Source organism: Amphibalanus amphitrite, unplaced genomic scaffold (assembly GCF_019059575.1).
Source record: "Amphibalanus amphitrite isolate SeventyFive unplaced genomic scaffold, NRLGWU_Aamphi_draft 000094F_arrow, whole genome shotgun sequence".
Taxonomy (NCBI): domain Eukaryota; kingdom Metazoa; phylum Arthropoda; class Thecostraca; order Balanomorpha; family Balanidae; genus Amphibalanus; species Amphibalanus amphitrite.
In genome coordinates this window covers 239,995-258,645 of record NW_024881590.1, presented here as the reverse complement: position 1 = coordinate 258,645, position 18,651 = coordinate 239,995, and the positions used below count along the sequence as shown (strand labels likewise).

The 18,651-nt window shown below is 52.7% G+C and overlaps 1 protein-coding gene across 1 annotated transcript in view; it reads left to right on the top strand.

Moving 5' to 3' along the window:
* Positions 1–18,651, top strand: part of LOC122380291 (unconventional myosin-X-like) — a 115,438-nt gene that overhangs the window by 48,734 nt on the left and 48,053 nt on the right. The window contains exons 3-8 of the mRNA XM_043363337.1: positions 9,339–9,401; positions 9,919–10,026; positions 10,392–10,536; positions 15,275–15,465; positions 16,435–16,653; positions 17,627–17,791. Of these exons, the coding sequence (XP_043219272.1) occupies positions 9,339–9,401; positions 9,919–10,026; positions 10,392–10,536; positions 15,275–15,465; positions 16,435–16,653; positions 17,627–17,791 (891 nt within the window). The remainder of the gene's footprint in view (positions 1–9,338; positions 9,402–9,918; positions 10,027–10,391; positions 10,537–15,274; positions 15,466–16,434; positions 16,654–17,626; positions 17,792–18,651) is intronic.

Genomic DNA, 18,651 nt, shown 5'->3' with positions numbered 1-18,651 from the left:
TTCACCTCCAGCTTCCCAGGCTTCCACTTAACTGGTGCTGGGTCGATAGACCCAAGATTACAGACCTACATGCGTCACAGTGGGACACGACGGCACGCGCCTCTCTCCTCGTAATGTTCGGAGAAATCTCGCGCCGAGCGAAGAACAGCGTTCTCCGTACTCCAGGATGGCCTGCGCGGGTGTGCACCTCGCGAACCGCTGCTCGCCGTCCTCTTTCTTCGTCCTCGGTCCCATCTGCCCCGACGCCATCGCCGCCATCACCGCTCGTGCTGGAGCTATCTTCATCACCGCTGGTGCACTCAGCATTCACCGCAGCACCACACGTCCCAGCGGACTCTCCGTTCAGTGGACCGCGCAGCCACTGAGCGGGAACCCGGCTGAGGCAGTCCGCTTTGTTGTCCGCCGACTTCACCAGAGTCACTGTCAGATGCAGGTTGAATTCGGCCACCAACTGCTTGACTATGTCGACTCGGCGCCGTATCAGCATTTCCCCGTGGGCCTTAGTGCGGAGACGTGCTCGGCTACTTAATGCATCGTCGAGCCAGCGATGAACAGTGGCCGAGTCCGTTTTCAGCTCGATGACTCGCATGCCCCAGGCGATAGCTAGATTGATGCCTCGCAGGGCGGCATCGAGCTCTGCCATATTTATGTGAGTCGTCTCATCCTTTCGAAGCCAGCATCCGTCTTCGATGATGTTTCCATCTTGCGTCTCCAGAGCGATTCCCGCCGCCACAGAGGAGGCGTCCGTCCACACGACAGCACTGTCTCCACTGACGTGCCAGTGACCTCGCGCTGGATCATCATTCACCATCCGCTCAGCCACGTACATCATCTGCTCGCGCAGCTCTGGATCGTCGGTAACATCGTCCCAGTGGTGAGTCACAGCATTGACTCGACGTTTCAGCCAGGCCGCTTCCGGCCTCAGCCAGCCGCACACTGGCATGTGCGCCACCAGACGTCCGCACCAGGAGAACACAGCGCGGCGTGTCATGACGTCAGGAGGGGCACCGACTGCGTTATCCCGAGTCCAGTGGAGATCACCGTCTCCTGCGACACCAACCCGCAGGCCCAGCAGCCGTGCTCCGTCCTGGACTCTCTCTGGAGGCTTGCACTCCAGGCCGTACTTAGAGAAGTGCTCCACTACACGATCGGCCGTAACAATGTCCTCATCGACACACAGGTCGTCCACATACGGTATTGTGGCGCGCTCCGCATCGGCGTCTTGGCTGAGAACCGCTTGCACCACCTTCTTCATCATCAGCGGGGCCACGTTCAATCCGAACCCGACCCTCGTCAACGCATAACGCCGTCCGCCGACAATCACGGTCTGAAATGGCCAAAGGCGCTGGTCTGTGCGAATCTGCAGGTAAGCTCGCTTCAAATCCACCACGGCGAGATTCTTACCGTGGCGGCGCCACCTCCGCAGCGTGTCTGTGCAGACGTCGGCCTCTGCTGTGTGCGCAGGTACGTGGCTGTTCAACTGACGGTAGTCCAGACAGGGTCGCACCTTGCACTTACTGCCCTGCTCCACAGCCATCAGCGGCAACAGTCCACGGGGAGGGCCATAGACGGACTGATCGTATGGAATTAGCCATCCATTGTCTATCCAAGTCTGAAGTTCGGCTTCAAATTCCTGCCTGGCTTCTGCTGACATGGCATACTCAGGCACACTGCTGGATAGACTGGCTGGCTCAGCTCCATCTTCCCACTTCCACGACATCGTCCACGCTCGTTGGTCGGCATCAAACCGTACTGAGAAATCGGGCGTGTCCACCACCAATTCATCTTCAAGGCCTGGTGGAGTGGGCGGCGTAGTCGGCTTCCCACAGAACTTGACATCAGAGGGGGATGCAATCATCACGCCACCCAGAGCCGAGATGGCGGGCTTTCCGAGTACCATCTCGACACCCATCGGTTTGTCATCAAGAACCAGCACAGAAACATTCGCCGACTGCCCGGAACACGTTCTCAGCTGCACAGTTCCAACCCCACTGGAGAAAAACGGGTCTCCACTCATCGACGTTACCGCTGTTCTCTGAGGCCGCCACGCCTCACACACAGACTTGTAAACCAGGTTCTCTGTGCAGCCAGAATCCACCAGAGCTCGGCACCTGTGCCCGTCAACAGTCAGGTCTACGACCGGCAGAGCGCCACCCGTCACTGCGCGGGAGATGACGCCGGCGCTGACACACCATCTCCCACGCCGTTTCCCGAACGGACGGGGCACCGAGACGCCAAATGGTTGGGTTCGCCGCACACCCAGCACCGTCTTGTCACACGTCTCGCAGCTCTAGATGGCTCAGCCGTCGTTTCGTGATTGTTTCTCTGTGCCCGCGTGAGGCGCTCTCCTGCCGCCGCGGCTGCCATCGCCGGGTCATTCTTCACGGCCCGTCGGGCACTGCTCAAGGCGCTCTCGATGCTCAGGTCCTGCACTCGATAGCTGGCGCCGATTGCTTCACGCACGTATAGTGGAAGACCAGAGATAAAAGAGCACAGAAGGGTCCGATCTGAAACACCTCCAAAAAGTGTGGACAGTCGCCGGAGGTCTGCCAGGAAAACATCCACTGCTTCACCTGGTCTGAGCTTCCTAGCCACAAACTCTTCATACGCCCCAAGGGGATCTGGCGCAAACGCAGACTGCAGTGCGTCCTTCACCGACTCGTACGACGTTCGATCTCTCGCTGGCAACTGTGCATAAACAGTGAATGCATCATCTTTCAACTTCAGAGGCAGGATCCTCATAATATCACTGCCCTGCAGCTCGCACAGTATTTCAGTTCGGTTCAGCCACCGTACGACGTCTTCCTTGCCGGAATATTCATCGATCGCATCGATATACTCGTCATCGTTAGCTTTACGTTTCTTTGGAGCCATTTTACCACCCGTATATACAAGGAAAAAATGCCGAAATAGCTTGTAATATAAAATATAAATAGAATATAAAAGACGGTTAACTTTCTCCAAAAACCGACTGTCTTTATTCTCCCCAAATCTGCACATCAAATTTTCCATCAGCGTGTTTTTGCGCGAGATAAAATTACTATGCGTTCCGTCAATTACATAAAATACAAATAGAGTGAGGCACCATCAAACACATTCGTGTGAGCTTTTGGAAGCTTTTGTGCACGGAAACATAAGCAAAAAGTAATCAAGCTGGAAGTAAACTTCTCTCTGCAGAACTTCACTCGTTCCTCGAAGGTTGTCGTCTTTGAACTACATCCATCGATCAAATCTTCCTGACTTGTTTGTGGCGTTTCGTGATATCGTTCCATGTCACCGATCCGTCCACTCCATTCTCACCTTCAAGCGCGGACTGCCTGCCTGCCGGCGATGATCCCAGCAGGCGACTCATCCGTCAGCCATCTGGGGCCATCAAGGACACATTTTGTTGGCGTCGGACGGACAGACGCACGCACCAGACTGGACACTGACTGACCTAGAACTGGGAGCGGGGCGGCGGGCAGCTGGCTGACCCAGTGCCGCGGAACAGGACACACGGTAGCACCGACTGTCCGGTCGAAGCGGGCCGGCGCGGCCACGGGAAGTGAACAGTGGGCACCTAGTTAGCCGGTCAGACGCCACGAGCGAACCAAAAAGACGACACATTCTGTGCTGTCTGCTTGTCCTGTAGCTAGATGCGGCTGTGGAAGCATTGTGTTAGTTGCTAGCGTTGTTAGAGACCTTCCTTTGCATAGTCATGTAATTGTGGCTGACTTAGTATTTGCTCGCTCGTGTAATTGTGGCAAACTTGGTCGTTGATGCATCGGTTTTGTTTGTTCGACAAACGTTTGCATGACCAATTACCGACACGGAATTGGAACTTTTTCGGGGAAGCACAATGACCCCTGCAGCTGAGTTGCATGTGTGGATTCGTTCTGTTCACCGACGACAAAGACTGAGGGCAGACAGTCCTCGTCCCCCAAATGATGATTGGACATTGACCAATCGTATAAAGCGTCCTCAGCATGATATATTGGTTTCTATTAACCAAATGGAGACCATTGAAGATAGTCTTCTTTATTTTCCTGAATATACATTTGTCTTTGATAGGAAAATGTCGTTGAGCTGGGCCTATTATAAACAGCTAAGTAGATGCTGAATCACGACAGATTCGGTGAGTTTCGAGGCTAGCTGGTTTCGCCCAGCGAGACATTGTCTCAGTCGGCGCAGCCGAGTGGGGTCAGTCATACGCGTGGTTTGAGTCACGTGACATTTTCATATCACACGTTGTCCCAGTCACGTGACGGCTGTGTGTGACTCATCCGAGTTCCCCGTGCCGCTCGATGGGAAATGGACCGGCAGCGTCGCAGTCGCGGGTCCTAAAAATCTACACCAGGCGTCTTATCGATCTGGCTTCGACCGCCTCACCCATCACCGACCTTCGTCAACCTGACATTGACCTCGGCGTCAGCATGCTTGAGCTCAACCTCAATTTGACATTGGCCTCGATGTCAACGGGCATTCAACTCTGTAGGGTATCATTCTGATATGATGCTCCCGTTTGCCTCGGTGGGCGCCGCCTTAGCCTTGCGACTCTCCCAGCCGCCTCTAACATCGACCAACGAGCCGCAGGTCTGCCCCAATAGCGCTCGCTGCCGACAGTCGCTTTGTCAATTGTCAGAGGGTGATTATTGGTCTAGAGACGTTCACCTTTCTCAGCCGGTGCAGCTGCCGGCAAGTCAGGACAACGGGGTCAATGTCGGCTGGCTTCGTGTGGAGCTGCTGCACTGATCTCTGGGCCATTCCCGTCTCGACATCTGCCGGATCCCAATCTGCCACGGATGCCCTTCTGCCCTTCCCCGGTCGCCCCTTGCTTTTCCCGACCAACCGTAGCACTGCCGCCCCAGAGGCAATTTACTGGCCGAGACGTTAATTGGCTCCTGCCGACCGTTCATAGAGATTAGGAGAGCAGAGATCAGATCTCAAGGGGATCCACTTCAGTAACGAGCGCTGAAGTGAAGCGGCGATTTAGAAGTGGTAATGTATGTGTCGTAGACCGTGATCTATCCAGCTACCGTGCGATGTACCGGCGCGTCAGTGAGCCAGGCTACCGGAAGCCAGTCAGGGTGGCAAACGGCCGGCATACCTATAGCCTACTTGGCTTGGAATCATTAAAAGCCGCTACGCCTCACTCTCGCTACTTAAAACAAGACATCACTATTCACTGGTCTTTAATCAAGTGTTATACCTTGCCACATTTTTCCACGAAACTGTCAACCATGGAACCTGTCAGAATACCCCTACCGCAATGGCTGCGTGATCTAATCCTCTTCCACCGCCTCATATCATTAGAGGGCTGCCCGCTCCCCTTCCCGTCCGGGGCGTCAGACCTAGCACCCGTGCCTGCGGGGCCGGTTACTCTCACAGACCCCCCCCCCCCCCTGCACGAGGGGGAGGTGACGTCACCATTGGTCGTCGACCCCGTCGCCGGCGTCGCTGCTGGATCCCCCGTCGGCGGCGGCGGGGCGACGCCCGCGCCTTTGTGAACCGTATGGTGGTCTCCGACTGGATGGAGCTTGGGATGTTGGTGGCTGCGTAACGACTACGGGAGCACGATGGGCATTATTGGTCTTGCAGCAGATTTGTTCAGTCGTGTAATTTGCAGAGTCCTTCATTGCGACTCTATGTGCCCGTCTTTGAGGTTATAATCGAGCTTATTTTGACGCATGTCGTATTGGCAACCTAGTAGAATTTCTGATCGCTGCCTTCCTGCGACCTACCCACCGTTTGAACTATTGATTATTGAACCAGTCAATGTCCTTCTGCCGTTCATTCGACACGGACTGATTCAACCAATGACAGCCCGCCGATCCATCTTTTGAGTGGAGGACGCAGAACCTTTTCCATCAAGGCCCGGAAACCGTGATGGAACCTCCGATAACCCGTCTCGGGCCGAACGCTGATGGAGGTGCTGATTGTCCCCTCGGCTGGGACCGGGCGAACGGCGGCAAACTGACGAGCTGAGGAGGGCGGGTGATTCAGATTTCAGTGGCCCCCGGCTGCTGGTCGCCTTATCGGCAGGAGGCATGATTAGAGACGCCAGCGTCAACACAACCGTATCAGTAGATATATGAACTCAAATTCCAACCAGCTCTTAATGTTTTGTTAAGTGATGGAAGATAGAAATAATGGGAAAAATTACAGGTGCTAAGCAAAGCAATATCTTGTTCAGTGTTCACTCTCCAGTGTAGTGTCTGCGTCCTGAAAGTTGAATTCGTGGTAATTACAAAGGATAATTTGCGACGTCGTTTGGAGAAATATTTGCTGATGAATTCTTGGAACAAAACTAACTATATGGTATAGCTTCGGTTGATCTTCCTTTTCGTGGAGCGCTCGGATGGGTTCTGTGTCTTGGAAGCGCTCTTCACCGAGGGGTCTGAGCTCTGACAAGCATGTCAAATAGCGAAGCTACCTCAACATGCTACAAACGAACGATGTCAGCCGACATTGAAAGCTGCTTGACGAGTGGATGGATTGGCGCATAATATAGCGTGACGTCACGAAACCAACAACCACTTCTGATCAACCATCCGTCTCGTGCATCACTTCGTTAGGCCCCCTTCGAAGTTTGTAAACCCACCTTCAGACTTGTCACATATACTCTGCTTGTCACAACCCATTGCCGAGTCGTCACCCATTCCCCACTCTCGGCATTGATTTTGTCTGGGTTCTGCCATCCACAATCAACTCCAATTGAGGGAGCGAACTTGGTAGTGGATCGCTATGCACGTCTGGCGCTCCGTCAGCACTATGGAGCTCTGAGGAGCTCAGTATGAACTTTTGCGCTGCAGCGGCACTCTGATCCTGAGAAATAGTCCGGTGAGTGTGCTGCGGATTTTTATTTCAAGAGCGGATTGTCGGCTTGGGACTTTCGGAGAGCTGCAGAGGTCAGCGCCGGTCGATTCTGGCGTCTGTGAGCTGATATCGATGATGTCATAACTGTCTGGAAAAATCTATCAACACTCTTGTGTCACACAATATACCGTGTCTGTGATAAAACTTTGTTGCCCATGTTCCAATAATATATTTTAAATTGACAATTTATTTTACGTTTATCAGCGACTTCCTTAAGTCAAAATAATCGGTAGCCGACGGCCTTACTCACTGGACATAACATTGTGACGGAGAGCTCGGCCCATCTCTGCCTCTTCCCCTCTGCACCGTCTCTTTCCTCCCATACTCTGTCCGCTTAGAGGAGGGCTGGCGAGGCTGCCGTCTGGTGGACCCCAATTCCTCTCCGGTGGGTGGTAACTGCTGACGCGAAAAGCGTTTCGTTCCGCCCTGGTCAAATTGACCAGCTTTGGACGCTAACGCATTGGGTTTCGCCGCATTAGAGGAAAAAGCCAGCCGTTTTGAGCGGGTCGGTTGCGAACAGCGGAGGAAGAATGGGCTGAGATTGAAACTGATTTTGCTGATACCCCTATAGTGCGTTCTGCTCGGTCGAGTTTGATGTTTGGACAAAAGGTCTGCGTTGCTCTGCGGTTCATATGGGTCGGCTGATCTGTCAGACCTGACATTCACCTTTCCCTCCCGCTCAACGCGTTCTGGTTTGTGTGGGCTAAACTGAACCAATGTGCATAATGCATATGAAATGACGCGTTTCAAATTTAGCCTGTGGATGGTGATGCGGTGAGTCATTTGACATGCCTTTTGTGGATCTACCTATCTATATCTGCAGCGTATCTCAGCACAAACAGCCCTCACAGCACCTCATCGCCTGATATTGATATACGGTTGGGCATACTATGGACTTATTGGGCTGAATTACGTCGGATGAAGTGTGGTTTAGAATCTTGACTGCTTGAAGTCATGAGCTTAGGCGAAATGCTGCTGTAGGTTGTAAACCTTCTCTTGGATTTGAGTTATTATGTTGAAGCAGAGCAAAAGTAGTCCATACTTTCTTTACACGTCGACCCGACAGAAGGCTTTGAAAACTGGCAATCTCTCTACGACCCTCGGGTTATGAATGTTTCCCAACGTGTTGCAATATTCACCGTCTAAATCTTTAACGCTATGGCTAGGCCCAGAACTGATTCGTTTTCCACATGCCTTTCTCTCCAATCCGTTTCGTTTCCTTTCCCCCGTCTCTCTCTCTCTCTCTCTCTCTCTCTCTCTCTCTCTCTCTCTCTCTCTCTCTCTCTCTCTCTCTCTCTCTCTCTCTCTCTCTCTCTCTCTCTCTCTCTCTCTCTCTCTCTCTCTCTCTCTCTCTCTCTCTCTCTCTCTCTCTCTCTCTCTCTCTCTCTCTCTCTCTCTCTCTCTCTCCCTCTCTCCCACGTCCCCACTCTACTCTACTCTCCTCCGACCATTCACCCGAACATTCCCTTCAGTTGAGCGGTTCGTGCCGCGTGCTCCTCCCATCCCGAGTCGTGATGCGCCGCACACCTACTGAGACTGAGCTGCCACCCATCCAGCCTGAGCTGCAGAGACTCGGACGGCGCTCTAACACAGTTCGTGCTCCGGGTGACCCCGCCCGCCCCATGAGCCGGTCGTCACTGTCTAATACCCGTCACGACGTGGCTGAGCCGCTGGGGAGTGATTGGGGCGTGCGGGGTAGATGCTGGAAGTCTTATGCCGCTCGGGTGTATCCAGTTGGTTCGCTTCAATCAGTCCTTTTCGTGAATTCAAACCTGACTTTTTTCGAGGATGGCGGAAATAGTATGCGGCGGCTGACAAGAGGCGAAAGCTTAATACGTTAAAAAGGTTCCATCATTCCACCAAAAAGTGGCCGGCCCGCGGACCAACAACCATAGACCTGTTCGCAGACTGCTTTTCTCTCCCACTCTCCACTGCTTTTCCATTTCCCTACTGTGCGGTTTTGGGAGCATGTGACGGTCCTTTTGTCTGAAGATTAGAACGGTAGTTAGTTCCGTCATGACGGCTGGCGGCGTACGACAAAACCATTAAACGACTAAGGTGATTTGGTCTAGCTCTACGGCGTGCGTTGATTGGAATCTTGATGACCATTTTCAGACTTTTCAAAATGATCCTCATCATAATAAGCTTCCGATTTCTCAGGTTCACGGGTGAATTATCTTCTTTAATGTCTAAGACATTAATACAACTAAGCTGGTGAAGTTTAATAGCTTTGTGAGATAGCTAGTTTAACCGTATATCTTATATGTCAACGTAGTTTAACGGCAGCACATTCTTCTTAACGCGTGATATCGACTTCATTAACTACAGCAAAACTTGCGAAAAGAGTTACCTCCAACTTCCCAACACCTACCGTACCGAATTAAATCGTGTGAACTGTGAACGTCAAGTCGTGCGTGCAATAACCATGTGTTCTCTCACCGCCGTGTCACGATGCAGACAATTTCCTTAACGCAGCTTCACAGACCTATACGGGAACGATTCTGGTAGCCGTCAACCCGTACCGGGAGCTGAGCATCTACGGACAGGTAAGTTACCATCCGCGTGGAGCCCGGTTCCGGGCATGACTGGGCTGTGACGTGGCGGAGGGAGGGAGGAGAGGGGGAGGGGCGACCAAGGACGTCTGTCGAGGTCATGGTTCCTCGGTGTTGGGGCAAAACGACCGCAGAGTGATCAGATGCGTGAGTTAGTGCCTGAACCCAGCCGAGACCGGTACAAGTATGTCGGAATGGGCGTGCAAAGGTGTGGACTAAATGCTTCGAAACACGAGGAGAATGCAGTTGGGTGCATGACGCGCCTGTTAGTGAGTCATTTAGCCGAACCTTTCAGTCATGTGAACCGGCTTATCCTGTGTTGGTGAGAATTAAAGCTGAGCGCGCTTGTCTAAGAAATAATGTCATGCCTTTTTAATAAATCGCGATAATTTTTTCTGGTGTACTGGCAAAGGCAGAGCTGTCGTATTCTTCGCGACTTCTTCGAGCGACTTCCTAAAAAGTGTACGAGTACATCTGTTTTGTTCTGACTGGCTGCTCTGTGCCCCGACAGGACACCCTGTTCTCGTACCGGGGGCAGAAGATGGGCTCCAAGGAGCCGCACATTTTCGCTCTGGCCGAGGCGGCGTACACAGCGCTGACTCGGGGAGAGGGAAACCAGGTGAGTTCCCCTGGGAAATGGGGCGGTTCTTGGAAGGGGCGGGGTAAGGTCAGGAGCCGTAGCAGTCCGTATGTGAATTGGAGAGCTGGGCTAGCTCAAGAGATGGTAGGGGAAGCGTCATACGAGGGGAAAGGCATGAGGCCATGGAAGCAATAACTCAAGGGAGGGGTATGATACTGGGGATGCGACAGCTCATGGGGGTAATTATAATTTCGTGGTGTCTTAACTTCATTCATGTTCAGTGGTGTCTAACTCCGTTTTACGTAAAGATGTGTTCATGTAATCACAACAGCCGCCCATGTAGTGTAGCTTGACCGTTTGCGATGACCTCGCTCTGACCGCTGCTCGTCCCCCCTCGTCCCCAGTCGTGTGTGATATCGGGTGAGAGTGGCGCGGGGAAAACGGAGACGACCAAGTTCATCCTGCAGTACCTGTGCTCGGTCACCTCTGGAGTCAGCACCTGGGTCGAGCAGCAGATCCTCGAGGCCAACACCATACTAGAGGCATTTGGTAAGTACGGATCTGTGTATCTCGAGAGGCAATACGGAGCTCCCTCGGTCGGAGCCAGTAATCAGTATGTAGTTCAGGTACGATTGAGACTTAAAAGTGTGTTGGAAGTTGGTACAGTGTGCGGGCAAAACTGTTTCACAAAAGCTGTTTAACTCTTGGTTTGTGTGCTGTGCGAGGCATCAAGGAAAAAATGTCTTCTACTGTTGCCGAACCTTACAAGGAAGATTCTTGTAAGATAGTGTGCAGTGTTTTATTCGGCCGTCTTCGCTATTCTGGAAACAGTCAGCGAAGTGACGACCGACTTTGACGGGCCAACTTTTCACCTTTCGTCTGTCCGGGCTCCGACGAGAGACGTACACATTGCAGAACTACTTTGCATACAGTGTTCTCCGGCAGTCTGGGGCATCGAACTGGGAATCGACTTAGCAAACTTGTCCCTGCGCTCACCCCCGGCGTATCGGAGCCTGCGTCTTGTGCGGCGAAGAGAGACGTGCAGGAATTGTCAATCAACCCCTTACGTCGGGCACTCCACGTCGTGCTGGGTCACATGTGCACACAATGTGCAGAGCCGCTACGGGCGCCGTGCACCGGGTTTGTGCACGTGGTGCACTATGCACTGTAATGTCACTCGGTGGTGGCGGTCGCTATGGGGGAGGATCAATGAACGCGACATGAAAGGCCGTTCTGTGAACTGGAGGTGACTGCTGACAGCTAGTTGAGTTGGGGTGTCAACTGCTATGCAGTCTGCTGACTTAGTGGGATTCCTAGTATGTTGGTCTAATGTTACATAATACACCAAGCTCACTGTGCAAGGGCCTCGTAGCCGCATCAATGAATGATTCAGGGAAGTCTAACTTTCTGAGTTACCGATAGGGACTCTCCGACCCCACCTGTGAATATCTTGGGGAGCATCTGCCCCTCAACGTTGCACGTCTGTCCCATTAGATCGTCTTCACTCAATGCAACTTCACGTTTGCCAATCACAGAGGCGAACGGGGGAGAAACAGAGGGCCTTTGTAAATGTCATCGCTCGCAGTTTTATCGATGTCTGGTGCCTGAACGGCGTGTAATGATCGTGTGACATTTTACACGCACTGGCATGACATCTGACATGATTCACATATGACATCCAAGCAGTGAGATGACGCACCAAATTACCCAGCAAATCGCGCACAGACGGCGATAGCTATTGGATAGATGACAGTTTCATAGCCGGGCAGTTTTCTGGCAGCCAGCTCCGTGTCAAAGGTCAGAGGCCGCCGGAATCGATTGACCCCGCCCGCGACCTTCTGACCTGTTGAGCCTCCCTGGCGTCCTCATGTGGCCAAATTGTCGTCAGCTCTGCCCGGGCAGGTCTGCCGGCAGAGACGGTGTTCCGTATTGGCGGAGGCTGATTGGGACATTCGGCAGTCTGTAGAACAATAAAACATTCACACGGCCGTCCAACTTGGAAGGCAGTGACGACCGGTGGGTCCCAGAGGGATGGAGAATCGTCAGAAGTTGGCGAGGCTCGAGACTGTGTTGTGACAGCGAAACAAGTCACTGTGTCAGCGCTTTATTCTTTCATATCCCAAAGCAGGCTGTTTGCGAACACTTACAATCTAAGCGTTTTAAATTAAAGCAATTTTTTGTTGAGTAGCTTCACGCACCTTTGGCTTTTGAACAAATATTGAATAGGATGTCTTGGACACCTCCAAGAACAAAGGAAATCTGTCAATTGCAGACGTTATCACTCAAGCGTGGAATCAGTCTGACAATGTCTGTGATAAGATTGCACTGAAGCTAGATTAATTTGAGGTGGTCGTTGTTTGAAACATTAATTTAATTAATGTACATATTCCTCTTTGCTAACTACTAGCCTTCTCAGAGAGTGATAAAGGAGCATGTCAGTCTAGTGGGAAGGACATGATTGTCCTCCCCCGCGCGACCCAGGGCGCTACTCTGGCAGGCAATACATGAGGCACCCTAGAGACCGACCGACCCACCACACCACACAACATTACGGTGCCTCGGCTGCGTTTTAGCTGATTACTGGGCCGGCGAGCGGTTCGGGCGGGCGGAACGACGCTCGTCGATGGGACAGAGTTTGGGAGCGGTTTGTGTCGCTCAATCGGTATCGACAGCTGGCGTTGGCTGCTGCTGCTGGAACTCGGGCGGGCACTCTGAGAACTAACTCAGCAGTGGAGCGACTCCCGCATTCGGACAGGCATCAGCCTCTGTACTTACTCATACGCCGACCAGTCTTACCTTGATACACGGGTCCTCTCAAGAGTGTGCCATTCTTGCTAGGGCATCTCCGTGCCCTATCTTCACCACCAGATCTCCCGGCTCCCAACTCTCAGCTCTCATCTCCCAGCTCTTTTACTAGCTGCTCTCTGAAGGAGGACACCAAAAGACGGCCATAAATTGTCAGCCCGAGCGACACTGACTGATCAAATCACCACGCCACGGCGCTCGTGTGTTTTCCTGGCCGAATTTACTGAGGAAGAAGTTGAACTTCGCCTTCAGACTGTTGATGTGTGGTGCGTGCATCTACGCCAGTCGCACAAAAATCATTGACAAAAGGCCGAATCAGAAGCAGTTCGTCTGATTGAGTCGGCCTGTGGCAGCAATATTATGACAAATTATCCAGCCAAAATCACAAAAAGTTCACTAATAAACGCATGTATACCTACAATATGTGGTGTGACAGTACCTAACCGTGCTATTTCAGGACGGTTTTTAACGACACTCGGTAGATCCGTCACGGTATCTGACGCACTGGAATGAGAAACGTATCTGGTGCATTAAGCCATCGATTCTAGGTTCGACAGCAAGGAATCATTTAGGCTAAACCGAGCTCCTGATGCTAAACCGAGCCGGTTTAGCCTGATGCTAAACCAACTGAGCCGGTCCCGTAGCTCAGTTGGTTAGAGCGTTGGACTCCGCGTGGTGAGAGCACGCGTTCCCGGTTATGACAGTCCGGGTTCGAAGCGCGACGGGCGCTCGACATTTATGGGCCTCCTGACAGGTATGGTTGCGGTTGGTGGCAGGCCGTAGCCAGGCGAAGTCAGCGAGGGGACCGGCCGTGCGCGGCTTTGTGCGCACGTTAAACTTTGGACTCTAAATTCTGCCATAGCACCGGAATTGCGCGATCGGAGGGTAGAGGGCAGGGTCATCGCAACAAGCTTCGCTTAGCGGTGGCTCTGTCCTTGTGAATCCTTCCCATCAAAAGGTTCGGGCTAAATTTATAAAAAAAAAAAAAAAAAAAAAAACCGAGCTTCCGAGGCTAAATCCCAGAGTTTTCTTGGTCAGTGTCTGAATCCTATCGATTAATCACAGTAAATCACCCGCACTGATCCCCATTCGGGTCGGCCGGGGGACCTTCTGTGAGTGATCAGGTTGTCGCCCAAACCCGGGTCATTTGTGCCGGTCATTCCGACCTGAACCCATCCGACGTCTGTGAAATCCGGCGGAGGGACCTGAGGTCGGACGAAGGGGGACACACATCGATTCTCCGACAGGCTCACTCTGATGACGTCATAGTGACGTCACGCCGGGCTGTAACGGGCACTGTGTCGGCGGCTGGTGCGGTCCTAGTCCCACGGGATGTCTCTGACGCCGGCTCGACTCGCTGATGAGATACCGCGGTGTGGCTGTTAGCGTAGAAGAGATGGCCGCCACCCGCTCTGCGCTGGTGGAGATCGTCTCGATGGAATTTCTGTGGGCACAACAGGACGATCTGGGGCCGATGTCGCCGCGCTGTTACAAACTGCAACCGATTTCCGCTGTAGGGTAATTTATGGAGTTTTTTCTTGCCTACGGCTATGATTAGAAGCACAACATAGGTGTAGGCACTAGGCAATCTGTCCCTGGCTGGCTATTACTTATTGAGTCAGTGTTAATGTGACAGAATTGCTGGAAACATGAGCGCCGAGCAGTCAAGAAGAGCGGCATAAGGGCTGTTGTGGGAACATGCCGGAAGGGTGCAGTTGCGATGGCTGTGTTGGGAATTGGGAATGTTTTGATCGTGTTTGGCTCGACTGAGCTTACGATATCGGTGATCTATAGTCTTGTTTGGATCGTGTTCCAGCTTGCTTTGCGATGGTGACTTCGTTACCATTTAGGACAAGGTTGTTGCTGCATTGAGATGGTGTCTTAATCTTTAAAGACGGCGACTTTGACCTTCTATTGCCCATCCCATCTGCCGTGGTGTGCGTGGTATCACTCGCGTGGCCCGGAGTCTTTTAGGCTCACCCCAGAGTGCCATCCTATGTCGTGTGCTCCGACCCTGGGCGGGGCGGGCGTGGTGTGAGGAACGAGCCGTCAGTCGCTCTGACGACCCAGTTGGTCACCCGGTCGGTAGAGACGCCGTCAGGGTTCCACCCAGGGCGTGGTCCGCCCCGTGCCGTGTCAGGGGATGCTAGAGATGTGTTGCCGAGATAATGGCATTGTGTGGGCGGGCGCAATATAAACAACTCCCAGAGTGCAGGCTGTTTTTGTGACTGTTTTGTCTTTCAAACAGTTTCTTTAGAACGAGATGTGTGTTGTTCCGGAAGTGTGAGCGACCAACAGTTTTTTCTTCTTCTTTTTATTCATTCAGACGTGCTAGCATCAACTCTTTTTGCAAGTAATGCCTAGACTTACCACACTGACCTTGGCCGTTTTCGCAAGTAACGCCAAGGTCGCGACTTATTATTACTTTGTCTCTTTCTGCAAGTAACGCCAAGGTCTGACACTAATTTGTCTTTGTCTGCAGGTAACGCCAAGACGGTGCGGAACGACAACTCGTCTCGGTTCGGCCGGTTCATGCAGGTGTGCTTCGACCCGCGGTGGCACATCAAGGGCTGTATCATGCAGGACTACCTGCTGGAGCAGTCGCGCATCACGTTCCAGGGGCCCGACGAGCGGAACTACCACGTGTTCTATCAGCTGGTCGCCGCTGCACAGGTCAGGACTATGACTGCAGTTCAGCGCTGACATTGGCTAAGGGCCTGAGTAGGTGTAACGTTTCAGTTTTAGCTGTAGGTTGAGCGTTTAGCCGCACAGTTGAAGCCTCATCAGTGGCAAGGATGAGTGTTTCAATAACGTTTGGCACAAAGGAAGCATTGCCCATGTTTCGTAACAAGATTATTGGCCTGGCTATCTTCGTATCAATCTTCCCTTTATAGCTGTGTTTTGATCGTTTCAACAGGACCATTTCTGCCAGGGTTTTGTTTGCACCACGAAAACCAGTGTCGCTCCTACAGGCCCGCCCTCCTTCCCCCTCCGTCTATACTGTTGTCACAAATCGTCTCGGCAGCATATTGGCACGGCCGGTGCGTTTTGCCGGTCCGCACCGCTCGTTGGTATTCATTATCGGTTGTTCTGTCGGCGTTCGACACAGGCCGCCCGTCGGCTCCCCAGCAATCATCGACGGCCGTAAATAACGCCGTTCGGATACGCTCCAAAGGCGGCCAATTGGCTTTTGTTCGAACCCTTCCCTGGCTGGCTCCCGCTGCTTCCCTCACAGTCAAGCCTTCAGCTACCCCGGCCGGAACTGTTCTCCAAGTACAGCGTATTGCTAGTCAAAACACACTGCCAACCGTCTTTAAAGTTTATCTATCTCATTCTGCATTAGCATCTTTTGTGCCCGTCACCGCGTCTCTCTCTCTCTCTCTCTCTCTCTCTCTCTCTCTCTCTCTCTCTCTCTCTCTCTCTCTCTCTCTCTCTCTCTCTCTCTCTCTCTCTCTCTCTCTCTCTCTCTCTCTCTCTCTCTCTCTCTCTCTCTCTCTCTCTCTCTCTCTCTCTCTCTCTCCCGTGTCATTCCTCGACATCGCTTCACTGACCGCCATCTCTCCACCCCACCCCCCCAGCGAGACTCGGAGCTGGTATCTCTCTCATATACCCTCTCACTGACCGCCCTCCCTCCACCCCCAGCGCGACTCGGAGCTAGCCTCCCAGTTCCAGCTGCGGGAGGCCGCCCACTACAGCTACCTGAACCAGTCGGGCTGTGTTCGACTGGACGGTGTGAACGACGCTGAGCGGTTCGATGCGCTGCGGCTGGCGTTCAGCGTGCTGCAGATCCCTCAGGAGGTGTGCGATGGCCTCTACTCGACCATCTCGGCCATCCTGTGGCTGGGAAACATCGGGTTCCAGGTGAGATTTGGCCATCCTATAACCTATTGCTGGGCAACATCGGGTTCCAGGTGAGACGGAAGGGGGACGAGTGTGACTGGGAAACAGTCCAGAGGGCTAGGAGCGAACTTCATCAGAACTTCCGACTTTCCGCGTGGATGGCAGGGAATGAGGGCAAGGCAAGAGAAGGATGAAGCGGGAGTGAGGGAAGATGAAACCTGTAAACCTGCGAGAGAGATTTTTATAGGCTATGTTACTACTGAATGTGAATTGTGAACAGTAGCTAGTCGGTAGCCCTTTTTTATTATTCAGTTGTATTTTGCATCCCTGCTATTATTTCCACTCCTATCTTTTTCTGGATACCATTTGTATGGTTCACTCCTTTGCTATGCCCTGCTGCGAACACACAAAACGATCACCACTTCACCACCCATGTGACTGACGGGCTGATTGTTTCCCTACGGTCACACAGTGACCCCCGAGTCACACGCACACTCCCCGCCCCTGCCGTGTTGATCGAACCAACAGGTGGGCGCCGGGCGGGACGGGGCTCGCTGGCAGCCTTTGTCGACCTTTATAGCCTCGGGGATCGAGTGTGGGGACGCAGAATGACTACATTAATCTTCGGTGTGTGTAGTTAGTCGTCCCATTCACCGTAAAGCTGTGTTCAGAATGTGTTTAAAATGAGGAGGGGTGTGATTATCCCGCACGTCTTCTACGTAGGGGCTGGGCCTTTTTAACTCTTTGGCAAGGGACTGCATATTTAACTCTGCTTCATCTGATTCATTCGTCTCATTATTACCTCAATTTTCTTTACCCTTTTATCAACTTTTGTTTTAAATTTCCATGCCTCATTTTCACTATCATTCCTGCTGTCTGCACATACATCATAGTTAATCTTAATCACGTTTATGGTAAACCCACACCATCCCACTCACGAGTCGTTCATCGTGGCTGACCTTCCCCTTCTGGCGTCCCTCCTCCACCTCCCCAGGACGTGGACGGTGAGAGGACGGAGCTGACGGAGGGAGACGTCACCATCCTGGCCACGGTCTCCCAGCTGCTCGGCCTCGAGGGAGACGACGTGCGCCTGGTGCTGCTCAACAGACAGATCAACGTGCGAGGCAACATCACAGAGATCCCGCTCAAACCGCACGAGGTACGACCGACGGATAGCCGGACGGCTCCCGAGCGTAATCGGGCCTGTTCAATGTGCATTGCTCAATATGTGCCAACTGCCGTCGTGCGTACGCACTGGTTGGCTTAAGGTTTTCTTGCGGCCGCGGACGAGCTAGTTGGAATGCTTTCTAAATGTCTGACATTGAAATTTTCAGCGAAACAGGGGCTGCAACTGCTGCCTTTTTGTGTCATTTCCGCGTGATCCCGTCAGGGGAATCTTCAATGAAATAATGCACACACACAGAAAAATGAGTTAGTGAACTGGCCGACCTTCCCCAACTCTGTATTTAGCTCTCGCTTCTCCCTTATTCCTGCGGCCTTTGTCACTAAAAAAGTTGAATAAATGAATAAAAATTTTAGTTATTCAGGTGACGGCCACAATTTCGCCAGTCCCTACGGGCTGTTGAAACTCGTTCTAGCCGCTCGCGGTGGCGTTTCTTATCTCCGTACTTCATTAGACTGACGGTCGGCGTGGAGCGGGCTGCGCCGTGTTTTCAGCCGCTATTTCTGTGCCGCCCCCGAAACATATGGTCCCGCTGGGTCGGTCCACATGTTTTTGCGCCGCTGGGATGCCGCCTTGCTTCTCATTTCCGTCAGCGCAATATCCTCCTTATTTTGTCAGTAAACCTCAGATAGTGGCAGACTTTGTCGACAAACCTAGGGTGGCACGGGACACAGAGAACACACGACCTGTGTGTCGCCAAGTGCGAGGACCAGTTGAGGAACAGATCCCGGTGTCACAAACAGAGCCTTAGCGGCGGTGTGCGAGCTCCGTCTCTGCAGACGGAACTAACCTGGTTACCAAGCGCTAAACCAACAGCTCGCCGGGCTAGTCCGAAC